At 35.2% G+C, this 18372-nt stretch overlaps 1 protein-coding gene and 1 pseudogene across 1 annotated transcript in view; one reads left to right on the top strand and one right to left on the bottom strand.

Annotated features, from left to right (window-relative positions):
• The window catches only part of TDRD9 (tudor domain containing 9), a 240370-nt gene that overhangs the window by 157662 nt on the left and 64336 nt on the right, over positions 1 to 18372 (top strand). The window contains 5 exon segments of the mRNA XM_078150388.1: positions 5146 to 5243; positions 13895 to 14026; positions 17381 to 17546; positions 17628 to 17691; positions 17767 to 17830. Of these exon segments, the coding sequence (XP_078006514.1) occupies positions 5146 to 5243; positions 13895 to 14026; positions 17381 to 17546; positions 17628 to 17691; positions 17767 to 17830 (524 nt within the window).
• On the bottom strand, positions 14981 to 15381 carry LOC144455953 (small ribosomal subunit protein eS24 pseudogene; annotated as a pseudogene).

The following is an 18372-nucleotide window of genomic DNA, read 5'->3' as shown; positions in this document are numbered from 1 at the left end:
ATGGGTGAAAGAAAGTTGCATCAGGACGACAAGGGTCCTATCTTACTGTGCATCCATTTTAGTCCTTTCAGACAACTTGTACTTGTTCTCCTTATTAGAATTATTTCCCATTACATCTTCAAATTTCATTTTTGAGCATCTCTTATCCTTCCTAGGTGATGCTTATTGAAGTGTAATACATGGCATTCTACCTGTCTTTTACATGAGTCCTTGAAGAATAAACTCTCAGATTATCTTATCAATATTATTTTGTACATTTAGCAAAAATTGCCCCCTAAATCAGATATGTCAAATACACAGGCCCATAGGATATTCAAAACAGTCCCAAGTACAGTGTGAACCAGATTAAAATAAAATTGGGAAATATTTAACAAAATGAATAAAAGACACAATGAAATATAGATAATAATAATATGTAATTTTCTCAGTCAATATGCAGCCTGCATGTATCTTTACATACAGTTTATTTTTCTATTTGAGTTTGATACCACTTCTCTAAATGAATGATTTTGTGATAAATTAATTGTCGCACCCAGGGAAGAACTAGGCCACATGCACAGAATATATCCTAATGAAGTTTTTTTCCTTAATAGTATTTTATTTTTTCCCAATTACATGTAAAGATAGTTTTCAACATTTGTTTTTGTAAAATTTTGAGTTCCAAATTATTCTCCTTCCATCCCTCCCCTTCTCTCTCCCCAAGACAGCGAGCAATATAGGTTATACATGTGCAATCATGTTAAATATATTTCCATATTAGTCATGTTGTGAAAGAAAAATCACAACAAAAGAGAAAACCATGAGAAAGAAAAAACAAAAAAAGTAAAAATAGTATGCCTCAATTTGTAGTCAGACTTCATAGTTCTTTCTCTGGATGTAGTTAGTATTTTCTATCACGAGTCTTTTGGAATTGTCTTGGCTCATTGTATGTCTGAGAAGAGATAAGTCCATCATAGTTAATCATTGCTCAGTGTTGCTGTTTACAATGTTCTCCTGGTTCTGCTTTCTTTACTCAGCATCAGTTCATGCAAATATTTCTAGATTTTTCTGAAATCAGCCTGATCATCATTTCTTATAGCACAATAGTATTCCATTACATTCATATACCACAACTTGCTCAGCCATTCCCTAGTTGATGGCCATCCCTCAATTTCCAGTTCTTTGCCACCATAAAAAGAGCTGCTATAAATATTTTTGTACATTTGGGTCCTTGTCCTTTTCCTTTTTTTGTGATCTCTTTGGGTTACAGACCTACTAGTAGTATTGCTAGATCAAAGGGTATGTGTAGTTTTATAGCCCTTGGGCATAGTTCCAAATTGCTCTCCAGAATGGTTGGATCAGTTCACAACTCCACCATCAATGCATATCCTAATGAAATTTACTGAAGGGTGTTTTTTGCAGCTCACCAAAGTCTCAGCAGGGCTGGAGTCAGTTTGGAAAGGTGCTGTGCTTCCTTCGGGTCTTGGCATTGGTCTCCACCACTTATGTGGGTATCACAGTGACCTGTACAATCTTGTCAACTTGAGAGTGGCATCACCTTTCCTGATTACTAGTGGGGTTTGCAATATCAAAGATGTGGTAGCAGCATTCTGGATGGGGTGCCATCACTAAAGAGGGTTCACCAGGTTCCCTTCTTTATATAGCAGAGGTCACATTTATGATATACCGAACTGTTTCTGTTTTCTAATTCCCCGAGATGTTAGGGCAGTGTTTAGCTAGATGGGATTGTGACTATAGGCTCACCTTTCTTCTACTTACTGGCAAAAAAAAAAAAAGACACTACTTCATTTTGGCTGAGATGAGTATTTAAAAATTTTGAAAGCAGGGAATGATTTCAAACAGGTTACATTTGTCAGGCAAAGTAAGTAAAATTGCCAAAAGCAAGCAAGAGAATAATCAGTGAATATCCTGAAGACTTCTTTTATCTCTTGAACAGAATCGAGTAGAAAAGACTTTGAAGCAGTTTCTGGAAAAATCCTAGCACTTATCTTTACGAATTTAGAATTTTCCTTTGTTAACATTTCTGAAAAGCAATGTCATTTATTTCCCTAGGGTATAGCGTTTGCAGTTTTAAAAGTTCAAAGATAACAAATAGCCTTATATACATTATGGACCTTGTTGTATAAGCCAGACTTTATTGTAGGCTGTGTCATTCACAACTTAGCTGGTACTAATATATCAGTCCAGTATTTAGGCTGTCCATACCTTCTGCATACGTGACTCATGCACCTCCTTTTGTGATCACTCTCTTGGATGATGTATTCTATTTATTCCAACTGTACATCTCTTTGTTGCCTTTTGAGTGACCTCTAACTTTGATTCTTTAGAGCAGGCCTGCAGAGCCTATGGCCCACCAAAGGATTTTGGGTGGCCCATGAAAAATGTAGGGTTGCCACTGTGCACTCTCCTGTTTGTCACATGACCCGTGGCAACCAACCATAGTTAGTCTGTCTTTAATCTAACCTATCTGTGGCCCAAAGAAGCTTAGCCTAATTTTAATTTTGGCCGCTATCTACTGCCAAGTTGTGCAAGTCTGCTTTGGCGATTGTAGTGGCCAGTGATTGACAGCTGATGTTACCCACAAACTGCAGCTTCTGGACAGCATCCTTGTATGTAAGGTTCTCCTGTTTCATATAAATTCTATACATCTTCACTGACAGAAGTAAAATTTTTTAGTGAGCGTATCTCCCTGTTTTATCAGTTCGTTATTAATCAGAATATCATAAAACTACGTTATTTTTGTTATTTTGCCCCCTTAAGGGAATCTTGTATAATCATGATATATACATAAAAAATACCTTGTTTGGTGTATTTTTTCCTACTGAGTCAAATGTTCATTCATCTTCAAGAAGCAGTAAACAGTGAAGTTTTGTATTATTTATACTTTTCAGTCAGTTGCATGATTTTTAAGTGTGTAGGTTGCTGTAAAATATTTGCAAAAATCTGTATGTTCTCTTATTTTCATAATTTTCATTTACACACTTAATATGTGTGCAGATAGATGATTTTTAAAGATTTGTAGAGATAAGAAAGTAGATTTATAAGTTGTCATTAATGTACAAAAATTTTGATTGCTTTTTTTAGTTGTAATACTATACATGGTTTTTTTAGCCTTGTTTTTTCTTTCCTTTTTTTTTGAATTGATCATGATAAAACTTGATTAATGTTTTATAATGATCCTTTTTGTGTTATTTTATACTGTGCTTGGATCTAAGCAAATAACCTGTAGTTTCTGACTGGAATCTTATTAGTCATGAGCTTTTATTAAGAAGTGTTCATGCTAGGTTATACATACACTATAAATTATGCTAATTATAGATAGTGTTTAGACTATCTAATTATAGATGGTCACTGGAACCTCTTTTACCTTTCTTTCTTGCCCATATACTGATTTGGTGATTCCTGATGTCTTCTCTATATTTTCCCCTTTTTTCTCTAGTGCTGTGCATTCTTTTTTTTTTTATCAGTTAATTTTTATTTTTTTCCTCAACTGTAGGTAAACTTTAAGCATTCATTTTTTAAAATTTTGAGTTCCAAATTCTCTTCTTCTCTCCCTTCCCTCCCTTATATTATACATGTGCAGTCATGCAAAAGATTTCCTTATTAGTCTGTGTTCTTGGAGGTCACATGGATTCATTTATCCTCCACATTTGGTTTCTGCTGGGCTCACTTTATTTACCTTCTGCTTTATATTATGAATTCCTAGCATTGTTCTTCCCCAGCATTGGTACACTGGCCAGGAAATTGACCATCATTACTTTGAAAGGCATTTATTTATGTTTGTTGTTGTATCACAGTAGGCTCATAACATATTCTGCTATGTTGACTTCCATTTTTTAGCCCCAGACCCATTTAATCATATATTCTGTATTAGAGTTTATCTTTCCCAGACCCTTAAGCTCTTGTAGTGTCTCACAGTAGCTCATAAAGACGACAGCAATGTACATTCATTCATCCAAGCCTAGTGACCAATAGTGACTTCTTGATTTATTTCTAAAATTGCAGAAGCTCAGTTGTACTTGACTGTTGCCCCTCACTGGGTTATACTTTACTTCCTTTCTGTTCTCAGTGGTGTTCTTTTCCTGTATTATTTTTCATATGGATCTCAGGATCTTTTCCAGAACGTTTGTTGTCTGGTACGTGATAGGGATGAAGACCATTAATAAGAGGATTGGAGTAATTATTGTCATCATGTGAGATTATCCTGTGCTTGTTAAGGGTGAGCACAGAACTGTAGTAGAGGTGTTTGAAACCATCCTGATGCAAGATGCAGGAGCAGATGGCCAGTAGAAAGGCTGAGAGGCTTTCTAGGATAAAGGAATCTGGTCTTCTGTGGGCTCATTTGTCAAAGGAAGTTAAAGTATAAATTGCATTTTGGAGTATGTGTATCCTTGTTCAAATTAAAAGGTTAAATTTAAGATATAGTAACTAGAGTCACATTGGGAAAAGTTTCCCAGCATATTACATGTGTTTACGTTCTACTCAGTGAAGCTTGGAGAGGCTGTTAAATACAATTGATAGTAAAACTGTAGAGGGGAAAAAAAGGTGCAATCCTGTTATGATTGCTCTATTTCTTAAAATGTTCAGATTGCTTGAAGAAAGGGACAAACATGTATGGCATACCTACATCTACATTTCATTATACCTAACAGTTACTGCAACTTATAGAAATGTTTAGTATTAATGTTTTTGTTTTGTTATTTTGATAAAAGCAATGCATGCATTATATTCTAAAATAATTATATATATCTAAAATATGTATGTATATTTTAAGATAAACTTGTTTATCTTAGGGTCAGATTTATTTTGATGTGAACACATAGCTGATTTTAGAATGTAATCCAGTGGGAAAATATTTTATATAAATAAATTTCATTTTATAAACAATGTTATGGAAATATCATTTATTAAATACCTAGAAATTAACTCATAGTAAGTCATTTTGCTTCTTGAGTAGGATCTCTGCAGACTTAATGGAATAAAAGTATTAATTTGTAGAAATTCTTAATACTCAAATTTTTCTTTATTTCTTAACATTACATTGGAAAACAATTTTCTGAAACTAATATGTATTTATCTTGATTTTAGCCAAAAATGCGAGTAATTTGTATCAAACAATACTTTAATCTTTTCTTCTACCTGAAGGTCGGGCTGGGCGTGTATCTAAAGGGTACTGTTATAGACTCATCTGCAAGGACTTTTGGATCAATTGCATCCCAGATCATGTAGTTCCTGAGATGCTGGTAAGAGTTTAATCTTTCTCTCTCAAAATTAATTTTTCACTGACAATCGGAAAATAATATCGTTTTGTCACAGTAAAATGGATGAACAAATTTTAATTTGGAAATTAGAAAAATTAGTTCTATACCTCTGAGATAAGGTGTTTTAATGCTTTTGTATAGTAAGATAATTTTAAGATTGGAAAATGAGTTGTCTTTTTTTGTGCCTTGTTTTATGGCACAAAATCTTGGAATCTTAAACAGCTATTCTAAAATATTGAAAACTCTGGAAGGAAATATTGAACTTTTGGTTTAAGTATTTAAACTTGTACAGTAAAAGTACCAATCTGCCTCCCTTCTCCTCTGGCATCTAAGAGTATGTTTTTCTTTTGTAACCACATATTACAGGCATTTGTCAGTCAATTTAATAGTGGATTGATTGCTACTATCAAACACTTTTTAAGACCTCACTTACTTGGATGTTTGAGAGAAACAATTTAATGGAAAAACTGTTAAGAGTGTATCTGTTTGGGTTCTCTGTGTGCTGTATCTGTGATAAATTACCTGGACCATATTCTCTCATCTGCTGCATTTTCATTTAAACTTTTCTTAGTTGCGGGGTTATGGTAAAGGGAGCACTTTACAAATTCTGAAGCACCAGTGAAAGGGGCACTATTATAGGCTTCAGTAGCCTATAATAGGGTTTAGAATTGTATGGATTCTAGTCCTCCTTCCTCTGACACATCACAACCCATGTCTGCTTAGTATAGTTCATCCTCAAGAGTTCCTATGGCTAAAAAAGGTATTGTCCTAGAAATTCCGTTTCAAATCTATTGAGGGGAAGAGTTTGTGACCAAACAGGGATATAAAAGATCATAGAAGATAAAGTGAACAATATTGATTTAAATAAAATTTTAAAACTTTTGCACAAAAACCCAATGCAGTAAAATAAGAAAAGAAACAACTAAATGGGGGGAAAAATCTTTGTAGAAAATTTTTCTGATAAAGGTCTCATATACAAGATATATAAGGAACTGATTGAAATTTGTAAGAATGAAAACTGTTCCAAATAGACAAATTCTGGTCAAAGGATATGAACCAACAATTTTCTTTCCCCTATTAATAAGAATTTATTTTCTCTCTCTTCCACTCCTTTTCCCTTGCTGAACAAAAAATATCAAATATGCATAGTCAAACAAAGGAAATTCCCTCATGTCCAGAAATGTATATTGTCTTGTTCTTTATTTTGATTGTTACCTCTGTGACAGGAGTTGGTAAGCGTGTTTCATCTTTGGTTCTCTGGAATTATAGTTTGTCATTGCTTTGATAAGATTTCTGAAGCTTTTTTAAAGCTGTTTTTCTTTATTTTGTTGTTTTTATTGTATAAATGATTCTTATATTTCTATTTACTTCTCTCTCAGTTCATATAGGTCTTCCCAGATTTCTCTGAAACTAAATTTCATCATTTCTTGTGGCATAATAATATTCCATTATGTTTTTATATCATAATTACTCTAGCTGTTCTTCAATAGGTGACCCACTCCCTTAGTCTCTAGATTTTTGCTATTTCCAAAAGAACTGTTATAAATATTTTTATACACATGAGTAGTTCCCTGTTGTGTTTTTTTTTTGTCTCTTTGGAATATAAACCCTAGTAGAGGTATCTTTGAGTCAAAGCACATGCACAGTTTAGCAACTTTGGAGCATAATCCCAACATTGCTTTCCAGAATGGTTAGATTACTTCACAGTTCTGTCTGTGGTGCACTAACGTACAAGCAGGCAGTTGTTAAGGAAGAAGGCCAGGCAGTCAATAAGTATGTGAAAAATTCTCCAGATCACTAATAAGTAGAGGGGGAAAAAAATCTGAAGTTCCCCCTCTTCCCTGTTATGTTGCCAGAGATGGCAAAAAAGGAAAATGATGATTGTTGGAGGAGCTTGAGGGAAAAGAAACTTATGAATGCATGCTATGAAAATACTCTAGAATGGCACCCAAAAGTCAGTAAACTTGGAGAACCTTTGATCTGGCAATATTTTCACTATTTCTGTACGTAAGAGTAAAGAAATAGGGAAAAAAAAACCTCATGGACAAGAATACTTACTTTTTTCTGTAGTGACAAGAAACTAGAAACTAAGGTGCTACCCCCATCAATTGGGGAATGGCTGAATTGATTTGGTATATGAATGTAATGGGACACTCTTGTCATAAGAAATGACAGAATAAATAGTTTAAAGAAAACTTGAAAGAGTTGTATGAAATGATGGCTGAGTCATGTTAGCAGGAGGAGAAGTTTATTTGTAACAGCATTGCAAAGATAAACAACTATAGATGATTTAAGAACTCTGATCAATGCAAGAATCGTCAATCAAGAAACCATCAAAAACCATCAAGATTCCAAAGAACCAAAGATGAAGCATGTTACTATCTTTTGATAGAATGGACTCAAGGGTCAAAATTACATGTGTTTTTGGATGCAGACAGTGACTTTTGCTTGACTCTATATATTTGTTATAATTTTTTTTTTATGGAAGAAGTGAGAGGGAGAGACAATAAATGTTAATTTTTTTAAAAAGTGTAATGAAAACAGAATTAATTATTCTGTGGTCAAATCATTGATAAGCTATTTCTGTAATTATTGAGGCTGGTCCTTAGATGAAAGAATATTTCCACTTGTCTCATAATTGGAGTCTTTGAAGCTTGGTAAGATCTGTCAGAATTTGTGCTCTACTGACTTAATCTTCAGGAACTTCCACATGTTGATATGTTCTTGGACTTTACAGAAGATCAAATAAGTGACTAGTCGAAGAAGATTTCTCTGTGTCTTGCACAGGAGCAGTTGACAAATTCTTATGGTACTTTTCCCTACATGAGGATCTATGTAATGCATACCTTCTTAACTTGAGTTTCTTGAAAAAGTTGATCCACACTAATGGATTCAAGTACTCTTTTTCATTAGATGATGAAAACTGTTTAATCTGACATGTTATACTTCTTGTCTTAGATTTCAAGAAACTTATGCCATAGCCACATTCACAACCAAACTGTAATAAAAGGCTCTCCTTGGGTGATTTCTCACATGTTCTGAATATTCCTTATAGATGCCATTGGTTTTGTTTTTATTATAGTAAGTTTTCTCATTTTTATACATTTCAATAGATTCTCTCCCTCTGCTGCCATAAATTGCAACCCATTCATACCTCATTCAGTGTGATTTTTGACCATGCCTTCCCATAAATCCTACATAGTGGATCTCTCCATGTTTTAGACCTTCTTCTAGTTGTCTACTTTTATATGATATTTAATTTGGTAAGCCATCCTTAAGTTATTTTGGAAGTTAGGTACAGTGTAAATCCTAAATAAATGAATAAGATGTTTTCACTGAAGATAGATAAAATTATATACTTCTTTATTGAATAAGTAATAAAGTACAGCATTTCATCATGTTTATTAATTACTCAGTATAAGAAATATTGGATTATGAAAGTATTTGCTGAAGCATCTTGGGACTCCATAAAATAGATTTTCTTAAATGTTATTTTTTTCTTTTATGATTGATGGGATTTTATAATTGGATGTCTTGAAGTGTGCTAGTTATTTTAAGTTCTGATTGTAGAAACTTGCTGGATTTTGTTAGGTTTTTCTTATTTTGTGGATAATGAGCTTCATTTTCTGTGTGTGTATGGTTTTTTTTTTTAGTCAAAAAAGGATGCCCATCATGTTTTGATTATAACTGTTACTGAAGTACTGGGATTTTCCAGTTAAAGTTGTTTAATTTAGTGTGGATTTTTTTCCTTTATATTCAGTCTGAGTTACTACTCCAATTCATTTCTTCTCACTATGTTATTAACTTTATTCTTGTGACAAGTTGCTATAATCTTTTTGCTAATATTTTATTTAGAATTTTTGCATCTATATTCATTAGGGAAATTGGTCTATAATTTTCTTTCTGTTTTGACTCTTCCTGGTTTAGGTATCAGTACCACATTTGTATCATAAAAAGAATTTGGTAGGACTCATTCTTTGCCTATTTTCCCAAATAGTCTATATAGTATTGAAATTAATTGTTCTTTAAATGTTTGATAAAATTTACTTGTAAATCCATCTGGCCCTGGAGATTTTTTCCTAGAGAGTTCACTGATGACTTGTTCAGTTTCTTTTTCTGAAATGGAGTTGTTTAAGTATTTTGTTTCCTCTTCTTGTTAATCTGGGTAATTTATATTTTTGTAAGTATTCATCCATTTCACTAAAACTATTGAATTTATTGGCATACAGTTAGGCAAAAATAGTTCCTGATTATTGTTTTAATTTCCTTTTCATTGGTGCTGAATTTTCCCATTTCATTTTTGATACTGGTCATTTGGTTTTCTTCTTTTCTTTTTTTAAATCAAATTAACCAAACGTTTATCTATTTTATTGATTTTTTCATAAGACCAGCTCTTAGTTGTATTTATTAGTTCAATAGTTTTCTTAGTTTCAATTATATTAATCTCTCCTTTGATTTTCACTATTTCTAATTTGGGTTTTAATTGGGGATTTTTAATTTGTTCTTTTTGTAGCTTTTTTAGTTTCATGCCCAATTCATCAATCTCTTCTTTATCTATTTTATTCATGTAAGCATTTAGAGATATAAAACATCCCTGAAGGACCACTTTCACTGTATCCCATAAGTTTTGCTGTATCCCATAAGTTTTGCTATGTTGTCCCATTATTATTATTCTCTTGGATGAAGTTATTGATTGTTTCTATTATTTGTTGTTTGACCCACTCATTCTTTAGGATTAGATTATTTAGTTTCCAATTAGTCTAACTTACCATGGCTCTTTATTACATATGATTTTTATTGCATCATGATCTGAAAAGGATGCATTTAATATTTCTGCCTTTCTGCATTGGATTGTGAGGTTTTTATGCCCTAGTACATAGTTGTTTTTTGTTTAGGTGCCATGTACTGCTGAGAAAAAGGTATATTCCTTTCTATCCCCATTCAGTTTTCTCCAGAGGTCTACCATAAGTAACTTTTTTGAAATTCTGTTAGATTTATCTAGTTCAGAGAGGGGAAATGTGAGAAACAACTCATTCAGATTCAGTAGGGATTAAGTTAAAAGCCCAGTTTATTACACCGTTGTAACTGCAAGTGTCCTATGGAGTAGGACACATTGTACCAAAGCAGAAGTTCACTATTTATCTCTAATCCCAACCGCGAAGTCCCTCCTCTATTTCGTCATTGGCTGAATACTCCAGAGTGTACAATTTTCCGGTATGCCTGTTACACATCTACTCCTTGACATGTCCTGCCTCCTTCTTCATACATCACATGTTCAGAAAATGATTGTAATCCAAGCTCCTTTGCCTTACAGAATATAATATTTAAGCAGTCCAATCTTTTTAATGTAGAAGCAAGGTCCTGCATAATCCTGACTGGGGTTCCACAATATTTTAATTGTTTCTTTCTGGCTTCTTGCAGTATTTTCTCCTTGATCTGATAATTCTGGAATTTGGCTACGATATTCCTTGGCTTTTTCAATTTGGGATCTCTTTTAGGAGGTGATCAGTTGATTCTTGTGATGACTGTTTTGCTTTCTGCCTCTGGTTCTGGGACCTCGGGGCAGTTTTCCTTGATAATTTGTTGAAAGATGCTGTCCAGGCTCTGTTTTTGGTCATGGCTTTCAGGTAGACTAATAATTCTTAAATTATCTCTCCTGGATCAATTTTCCAGGTCAGTTGCTTTTCCAATGAGGTGTTTTACATTTTCTTCTATTTTTCCATTCTTTTGATTTTGTTTGACTGAGTCTTGATGTCTCATAGAGTCATTAGCTTCCACTTGCCCAATTCTAATTTTTGACGAATTGTTTTCTTCAGTTAGCTTTTGTACCTCCTTTTCCATTTGGCTAATTGTACTTTTTAATGAGTTGTTTTTATCATTGTACTTTTTTCCCCCCATTTTGTCAATTGTAGTTTTAAAGGAATTGTTCCATTTTTCTTCTACCCCTCTTATTTGACTTTTAAAATCCTTCTTGAGCTTTTGTAAGAAAGCTTTTTACTCTTGAGACCAGTTCTTATTCCCCTTTGAGGTTTCAGGTGTGGGTATGCTGACAATGTTGTCCTTGGGTGAATTTGTGTTTTGATCTTCCCTGTCACTAAGATACTTCTCTGTGGTCACTGTTTTACTTTGTTGCTTCTTGCTCCTGTTGTTTGCCTTTTTTCTGACTTTTAAAGTTGGTCTCTGCTTCTGGGGCACAGAGGACACTGACTCAGGATTCTGGTGCTGGGGCTGGAGGCCTGGTTACTGGGGCCTCAGATGTTGACAGCTGGAGGCTGTAGGAGTCTGGTAGCTTACTTGGTGCCGAGCTGTAGCTGGTGGTGGCGGCTGTTGTGTGCTTGGTGTTGGTACTTGCCTGCTTCACCACCGCAGGGCTCAGGATCTCCCTCTGGTTTGCTAAAGTGGGGCTTGCCACTGGCTTGCTGGAGACCTCCCTTCCTGTACTGGTCCCCTTCAGCCAAGAGAGACCTTTCCATCAGTCCCCCTAGCCTCCCTAGCTAAAAGATTGCTATATCTCATCTTTCAGCTGGTTCCACTATTCCAGGATTTTTCCTGGGGCAGTATTCTCTGGGTTTTTCAAGGTCAGTAAGGGAGGGTGAGAGTGACTTACTGCTTACTCTGCCATCTTGGCTCTTCGGAAGTCCACTATGTTCTTAACTTTCTACAGTCTGGCTTCCAACCTCATCATTCAGCTTAGATTGTTCTCTCCAGAATTACCAGTGATCTCTTAATTGGCAAATTTCACAGACTTTTCTTGATCCTCATTCTCCTTGATCTCTTTGACACTTTAGATACTCTTATCTCCTTAATATTGTCTTCTCTTTAGGTTTTCAGGACACTGTTGTCTCAAGGTTCTCCTCCTAGCTATATGACCATTCCTCTCAGTCTCCTTTGCTAGATCTTCATCCAGGTCATGACTACTAATTGTGGATGTCCTTGAAGGGTCTGTCTTAGGCTCCTCTCTCCCTTTCCCTCTTCCCTTCCCTTCATCAGTGGATTCATGGTTGATTGGATCTCATGGATTTAATTATCAAATTTATGCTGATGATTCTCAAATCTACCTATCCTCCCCTAGTCACTATCCTAATTTCCTGTCTAATATATCCTGCTATCTGTTGGACCTCTCAGACTGAATGTCCTACAGACATTTTGAACTCAAAATGTCCAAAACTGAACTCTTTATCTTTCCCTCCATTTTCCCCCCCTTCCAAACATCACTTACCACTATCCTTCCAGTTTTCCTAGGTGTCATTGTTGACGACTCATTCTCTGTCATCTGTCCTATCTAATCTGTTGCCAAGATTGTTTGCGTGTTGTCTCCCCTATTAGATTGTGAGCTTCTCGAGGCCAAAGACTATCTTTTTGCCTTTTTGTGTTTCCCCACTGTTTAGAATAGTGCCTGATCCATAGTACACCCTTAATAAATGTTTATTGACTGACAACTTAAGAATTAACCCATATTAATTTTTATTTGTCAATTAAATATGAGTTATTAAGTGTTGTATATTTTTTAGTCCTCTCAAATGTAGGAATCTGAGGCCAACAAGATTTTGCTTTATTTCTTACTTTATTTGGACTTTTAGATTCAGCTAATATTATCTTAAGTCTCAGTTCTTTCCTTGGGTTTATCACTTTGACCTCAGACTAATTCCTTTGTCCAATTTCTTTCTTCATTATTTTTTCATTAGCTAAAACTGATGAAACTGGTTTGTTAATGAGATATTAATGATATAGATTTTTCTTTTGAAACTTAAAGCCAGGTTTCAACTCTATCATCTTTGATAGGACTATTTAGTAGGGTAGGCTGCCTTAGAAAGTTGAAGTGCCTGAAACAGTATGTCATTCTTTGTATTTTTATATGCTGTTATTTACTATTATATGTGTAAAATCTCCCCAGCAGAATATGAGTTCCTTAAGGGCAGGGGGCTAGTTTTTTTTCTTTGTATCTCTAGCACCTAGCCTAGTCCCTTGTACCTTGTAGGCAAGCTTAATAAATGGTTGCTGCATTGAAAATAAAAAGATAGAGATACAGATATATGTGTGCATATATATTTGTATGTGTATCAGACCATGGCCAAGCTAGTGATGTTTCTCCACATTAGCTAGGCAGATATAGTTTTTCACCAGGCGCATAGTTGAACTTTTACCTGCTTGCTATAATATCTGTCAGAAGAGCTGGTTATATCCACCAGCATCATCTTCCAAGACACGGGGTCAGTGCCACCCCAAGAAGAGACACTGGAGGTGGACTTGTATCAGAGCATTAAATGTGAGATTTCCACAGCAGAGTGTCTGAGGTTGCCTGGTGTTGTGGAATAAGCAGTGAAGTGTAGGAGTTTGAGTCCCAGCTCCACTCACTGCTTGCTTAGCATGTAAGAGCTCTGTGACCATTAGTAAGTTATAGCATCTGATGAACCTTTGTTTAAAAGCACAGAACCAAAAAAAAAAAATCTCTTTTCCTTGGTTTAGAAGTGTGTGTGCGTGTGTGTGTGTGTGTGTGTGTGTGTAATAATCCTGGCTACTTATCTTATAGTCTTGTTAGGAAGAAAGTCTTGTAAATATTAAAGCTGAAGAAATGATCTACTATTACTGTTTAATTTAATTTCAATTTAATTTTTTATTTTGTTAATTTTTAGCGATGTCCATTAGGAAGCACAATCTTAAAAGTAAAGTTGCTTGATATGGGTGAGCCAAGAGCTTTGCTGGCAACTGCTCTTTCTCCACCCAGCCTTGGTGATATTGAACGGACCATCCTTCTGCTAAAAGAGGTAGGATTCTTTGTCTAGGCTTTCTTGATGGGGAAAGGGAATTTCACTGCTGCCATTTTTGTCGTTTTTGTCAGTTTGCAAGGTGTGAAGGTGAAACCTCAGGGTTATTTTGATTTGCATTTCTCTTAATACTAGTGATTTGGAGCACTTTTTTTCATGTGGTTGTGAATACTTTGTAGTTCTTTGAGAACTGTTTGTTCATATCCTTTGACCTTTATCACGGAATGGCTTACACACACACACACACACACACACACACACCCCACACAGAGAAAACATATATACAGATGCATATACATATATATATACATACACATGTACATATATACACACTATACACACACATTTATTCATTCATTTATTTGTTTTTGTTTCTATATCTTGGATGTCAAACTCTTATCAGAGAAATTTAATGCAAAGTTTTGCTTCCCCATTTGACTGTTTACCTTCTTATATTCGATGCATTGATGGTACAATAGCTTTTCAGTTTCAAGTTCCTTCTGTTATGAACACAATATTATGTTTATGCTGTAAGATACTTTAGATTTTCTACTATTTTTTCAGTCTTTTGAATTAGCTTTTTTACTTTTTCTATTTTAATATTTTATTTCCCCCAATTACATTTAAAAATAATTTTTAATATTTGGTTTTTTTAATTTTTGAATGCAGTCATTCAAAGAAAACACAGATATCCCCCCCCCAAGAAAAATAAAGGAAAGTAAAGAAAAAGTATGCTTCAGTTTGTATTCAGACTCCATCAGTTCTTTCTCTGGAGGTGGATAGCATTTTTCATCCTAAGTCCTTCAGAATTGTCTTGGGTCATTGTATTGCTGAGAATAGCTAAGTCTTGATTTAGTTTTAATGTTTCTTTTCTTTTCTTTTGAGTTTTTACAGAGTTTATTTATGCTCTGATGAAAAATTATCTTCATAGATAAACATCATCCATAGTACCTTTTATTTCTTCTTTTTGCCAGCATCAACAATTGCCTTTGCAGTACTGCTGACTTTCTTCGTTCTGTTCTTGCATTCCTTTTACTGTTTTCTTGATGTCTTTTTCTTCTCATACAGGCCATGCCTTGCAAGTCTGTATTTTGGTTCATTTTTCTTTGCATAGTCAAAGGAATCATAAGTCATTCCAAAGCCTGTTGTTTTGCCGCCACCAAAATGGGTTCTGAATCAGAACTCAAAAAAGATGTCTGGAGTCGTCTTGTACATCTTGGCCAATTTTTCTCGAATTTCGGTGTTGGGCACTGTGGCCTTTCCAGGATGAAGGACAGCTATTACCATCTGTTTACGCTGAAGAAGTCTGTTTGTCATGAACTTCCTGGTTCTGATGGTTACAGTATTATTCATGATGGTGGTGGCTGGCTCCTTGAGCCGCAGGACAGGGTCTCCTGGAGTCATTGGCTGCTTTATAAATTTGTTGAATTCGTGCCCCAAGCTGTTTTTTGTTGTTGTTGTTGTTGTTTGAGGCTTTGCAGACAGATGTTTTGAAGTCATTTTTAGGTTTGTGTCTCAAGCATCCCTGTCATCATGCCAGCTCTCTATGGTTAGGATTCTTTATATATTTACTCATTTTTCCAGCCTTCTTCCTAACTTTGAACTTGATGAGAAGGCCAGGCTCTGGGAACTTCTAGAGGAAAGTCTGAGCTCATACTGTTTTTGCTTTCTTTGGTTTTGTGTTATTCCAAGCTTTTAGGCTGAGTTTAGGCCTGGGACCTATAACTTCTCAGTGTTTCCAAAATGTTCCAATTCAGAGTAAAATCTGATAGCTGATCCCACCCTCTGAATTCTACCTGGGTTTGGATCTGAGCAGCTGCTGCTAGCCCCAGCTCTTATCTAACAGGAGGCTTCTCTTTGGTCTGGGATTCCTGCCTGGGTGATTCCTCTATAGTCTTCAGATTGGGCTGGAAGCTAAAACTGAGATCCTGCTGTGCTTCAGAGCTATGAGCCACACCAGTGCTGCTTGCTGCTGAAAGTGCTCCATGCTACTCAGGTGCAGGTGCTTTCTCAGGCCACCTTGGGTCTATGGCCCAGGTGGGGCAAGAGGGAGCTTGCTGAATGTCTTGGTCTGTGCCGTCCATCTGCCATCTGAGCCCCATCCCCTCCGCGGGAAGCTTTGGAGCTTCTTGGTGTTTGCACTGAGTTTCTGATTTGTGTAGCCTTCTACTCACAAAGAAGTTAACTCCTTTCCTTCTGGTTGTCAAATGGACAAAGTATGTCGTATATAATATAATCTTCTACTCTTGTTGGCCATTTTTGGAGGTTTATTTCTTGTATTCTTTTCTTCCTATTCCCACTCTGCACAACTGAAGTATTGGTGTGATAGCTATCTGTCTGTCTGTCTGTCTATCTATTTTATGACCACCTAAAATAAATATGAACTTTCAAACATGATAAATGCATTTATGGTTTTTAACACGATAAAAGCATTTATAGTTTTAGGTTTTACAGTTTAAAAAGGCCTTTAGACTTTATAAAAAGCTACATTAAAGAGATCATTTGGAGCTTATAATTTTTTTACATAAGAAGGTTGACTTATGTTTATTCTTTACATTATTGTCATAATTGCCCACACATATAGTATTGTAAGGTGGGGATAGTCTTGTCATTCTCCAGAGTTGAGAAGTTTGAAGAACTATTACTTTTCCCTCTTCTTTGATTAAGAATTTCTCTCCCTTCATTTTTCTTCTTCTTCATTGCTGTAAACCCACTTACTGCTTAAGAATTACACATTTCTTAGTCATCTCAGCCACTGCTTCTTACTATTGACAAGGATGGGACAAGGTGCAACTGTGAGAATCCTGTCTTTCACACCTGTGGCTACAGCAGAGGGAAATTTCAGTAACTCATTTCAAAATTGAGGAAACAAATTACTAAATTGTGTAAGGCACTCTGCTAAGCTTTGGAAGATTTGCACCTGGCCAATTAAATTGGACCTCAGAATGCATTTTCCATAGAAACAAACATATAATATTTAGGTTCTATCATGTCTAGAATAGTGGCATATTTCAGGTTCATTTTGGGTTAAGTTGTTTGGGAGTAGTCCGAAGGTGTGGAACTGTCTTGGAGTCTTAACTAATCAGGTATGATGTTTCTATGGGACAATATTCTGAGACTCAACTAACCTACAAATGAATGAGCTTTAAGAAAATATATCAGACCTTTATTCTGTGTTGTTGCATGTCTCTATCTCTCTTTGTCTCTCTGTCTTCTTTCTCTCTCATACACGTACATTTAAAATTAATTGACTAACTATATGTTCACAGGTTTTAGGACTATTTCTGCTGTGCTTTATAAAGTAAGGTATATCTGCCTATATTGCTAATAATATCAGTTCATCACTTTATAAAGATAGGAGCACTTGCTGTTAGTGGGCAGAGAGAAGAAGAAAATCCCCACGATGGTGAACTGACTTTCTTAGGACGGGTTTTGGCCCAGCTTCCTGTGGATCAGCAGCTTGGTAAATTAATAGTACTTGGACATGTCTTTGGCTGTCTAGAAGAGTGCCTTATCATAGGTGAGTATAAGAACGGAAAGATGTTTATGAGTAGTTTGGGTAACACCGCTCTGAAAAAGGTCATCTTTTCTCTTTCATTAGCTGCATCTCTCTCATTGAAGAATTTTTTTGCGATGCCTTCCAGACAGCATCTTGATGGATATAGGTATTTAATTCTCCTATTTTTAGTGTCCGCTTACCTAAAGGATTTTTGGATGACTTTTTTTTGTTTAATTCACAGGAATAAAATGAAATTTTCTGGCAACAGTAAGAGTGATTGTATTGCACTTGTTGAAGCTTTTAAAGTAAGTTTTCTAGTGTTTAGTAAAAATATGATTTTAACAAACACACGTACTGTTACATTTACCGCTAAAAAGTTTTGATCTGAAAGCTTTTAGTAACCTGATAAAGCTTCAGGTTTTCCCACTGGAGCTCATACTGTAAACTTCACAGTAATCTTAGTGTGATACCTCATGACAGTTGAAGGTTGACCTTGGTTTCTCAAAGCCTGTGCCAGCAGCATTCTGTCTTTGATAGGCTTTAACATGCTGGAAGGGCTTTAGATTGGATCCTTGCAATACATGTGTCTGCTATCCGAGGCATAATCTAAGTATGGAAAGGCTTGTCAGCAGTTGATAGGGAATGAATATTTTTGGCCACAGAAATTCATTAAACTCATAAGGTGCTAAAATCAATAAAATATTTGTAAAGATATTGATGACAACATTATTGAATTTTTAATTTCATAAACCACATGTTCTTATTTCACAATTTCTTTGAATAAATTAACTTAAGCACTATATTTAAGTTTTTCCCTTCAGTCAAAATGTGTATAGAATTTCTGCAC

This window comes from Phascolarctos cinereus, unplaced genomic scaffold (genome assembly GCF_003287225.1).
Source record: "Phascolarctos cinereus isolate Bilbo 61053 unplaced genomic scaffold, phaCin_HiC Scaffold_2;HRSCAF=192, whole genome shotgun sequence".
Taxonomy (NCBI): domain Eukaryota; kingdom Metazoa; phylum Chordata; class Mammalia; order Diprotodontia; family Phascolarctidae; genus Phascolarctos; species Phascolarctos cinereus.
This window is presented reverse-complemented; position numbering and strand designations above follow the sequence as displayed.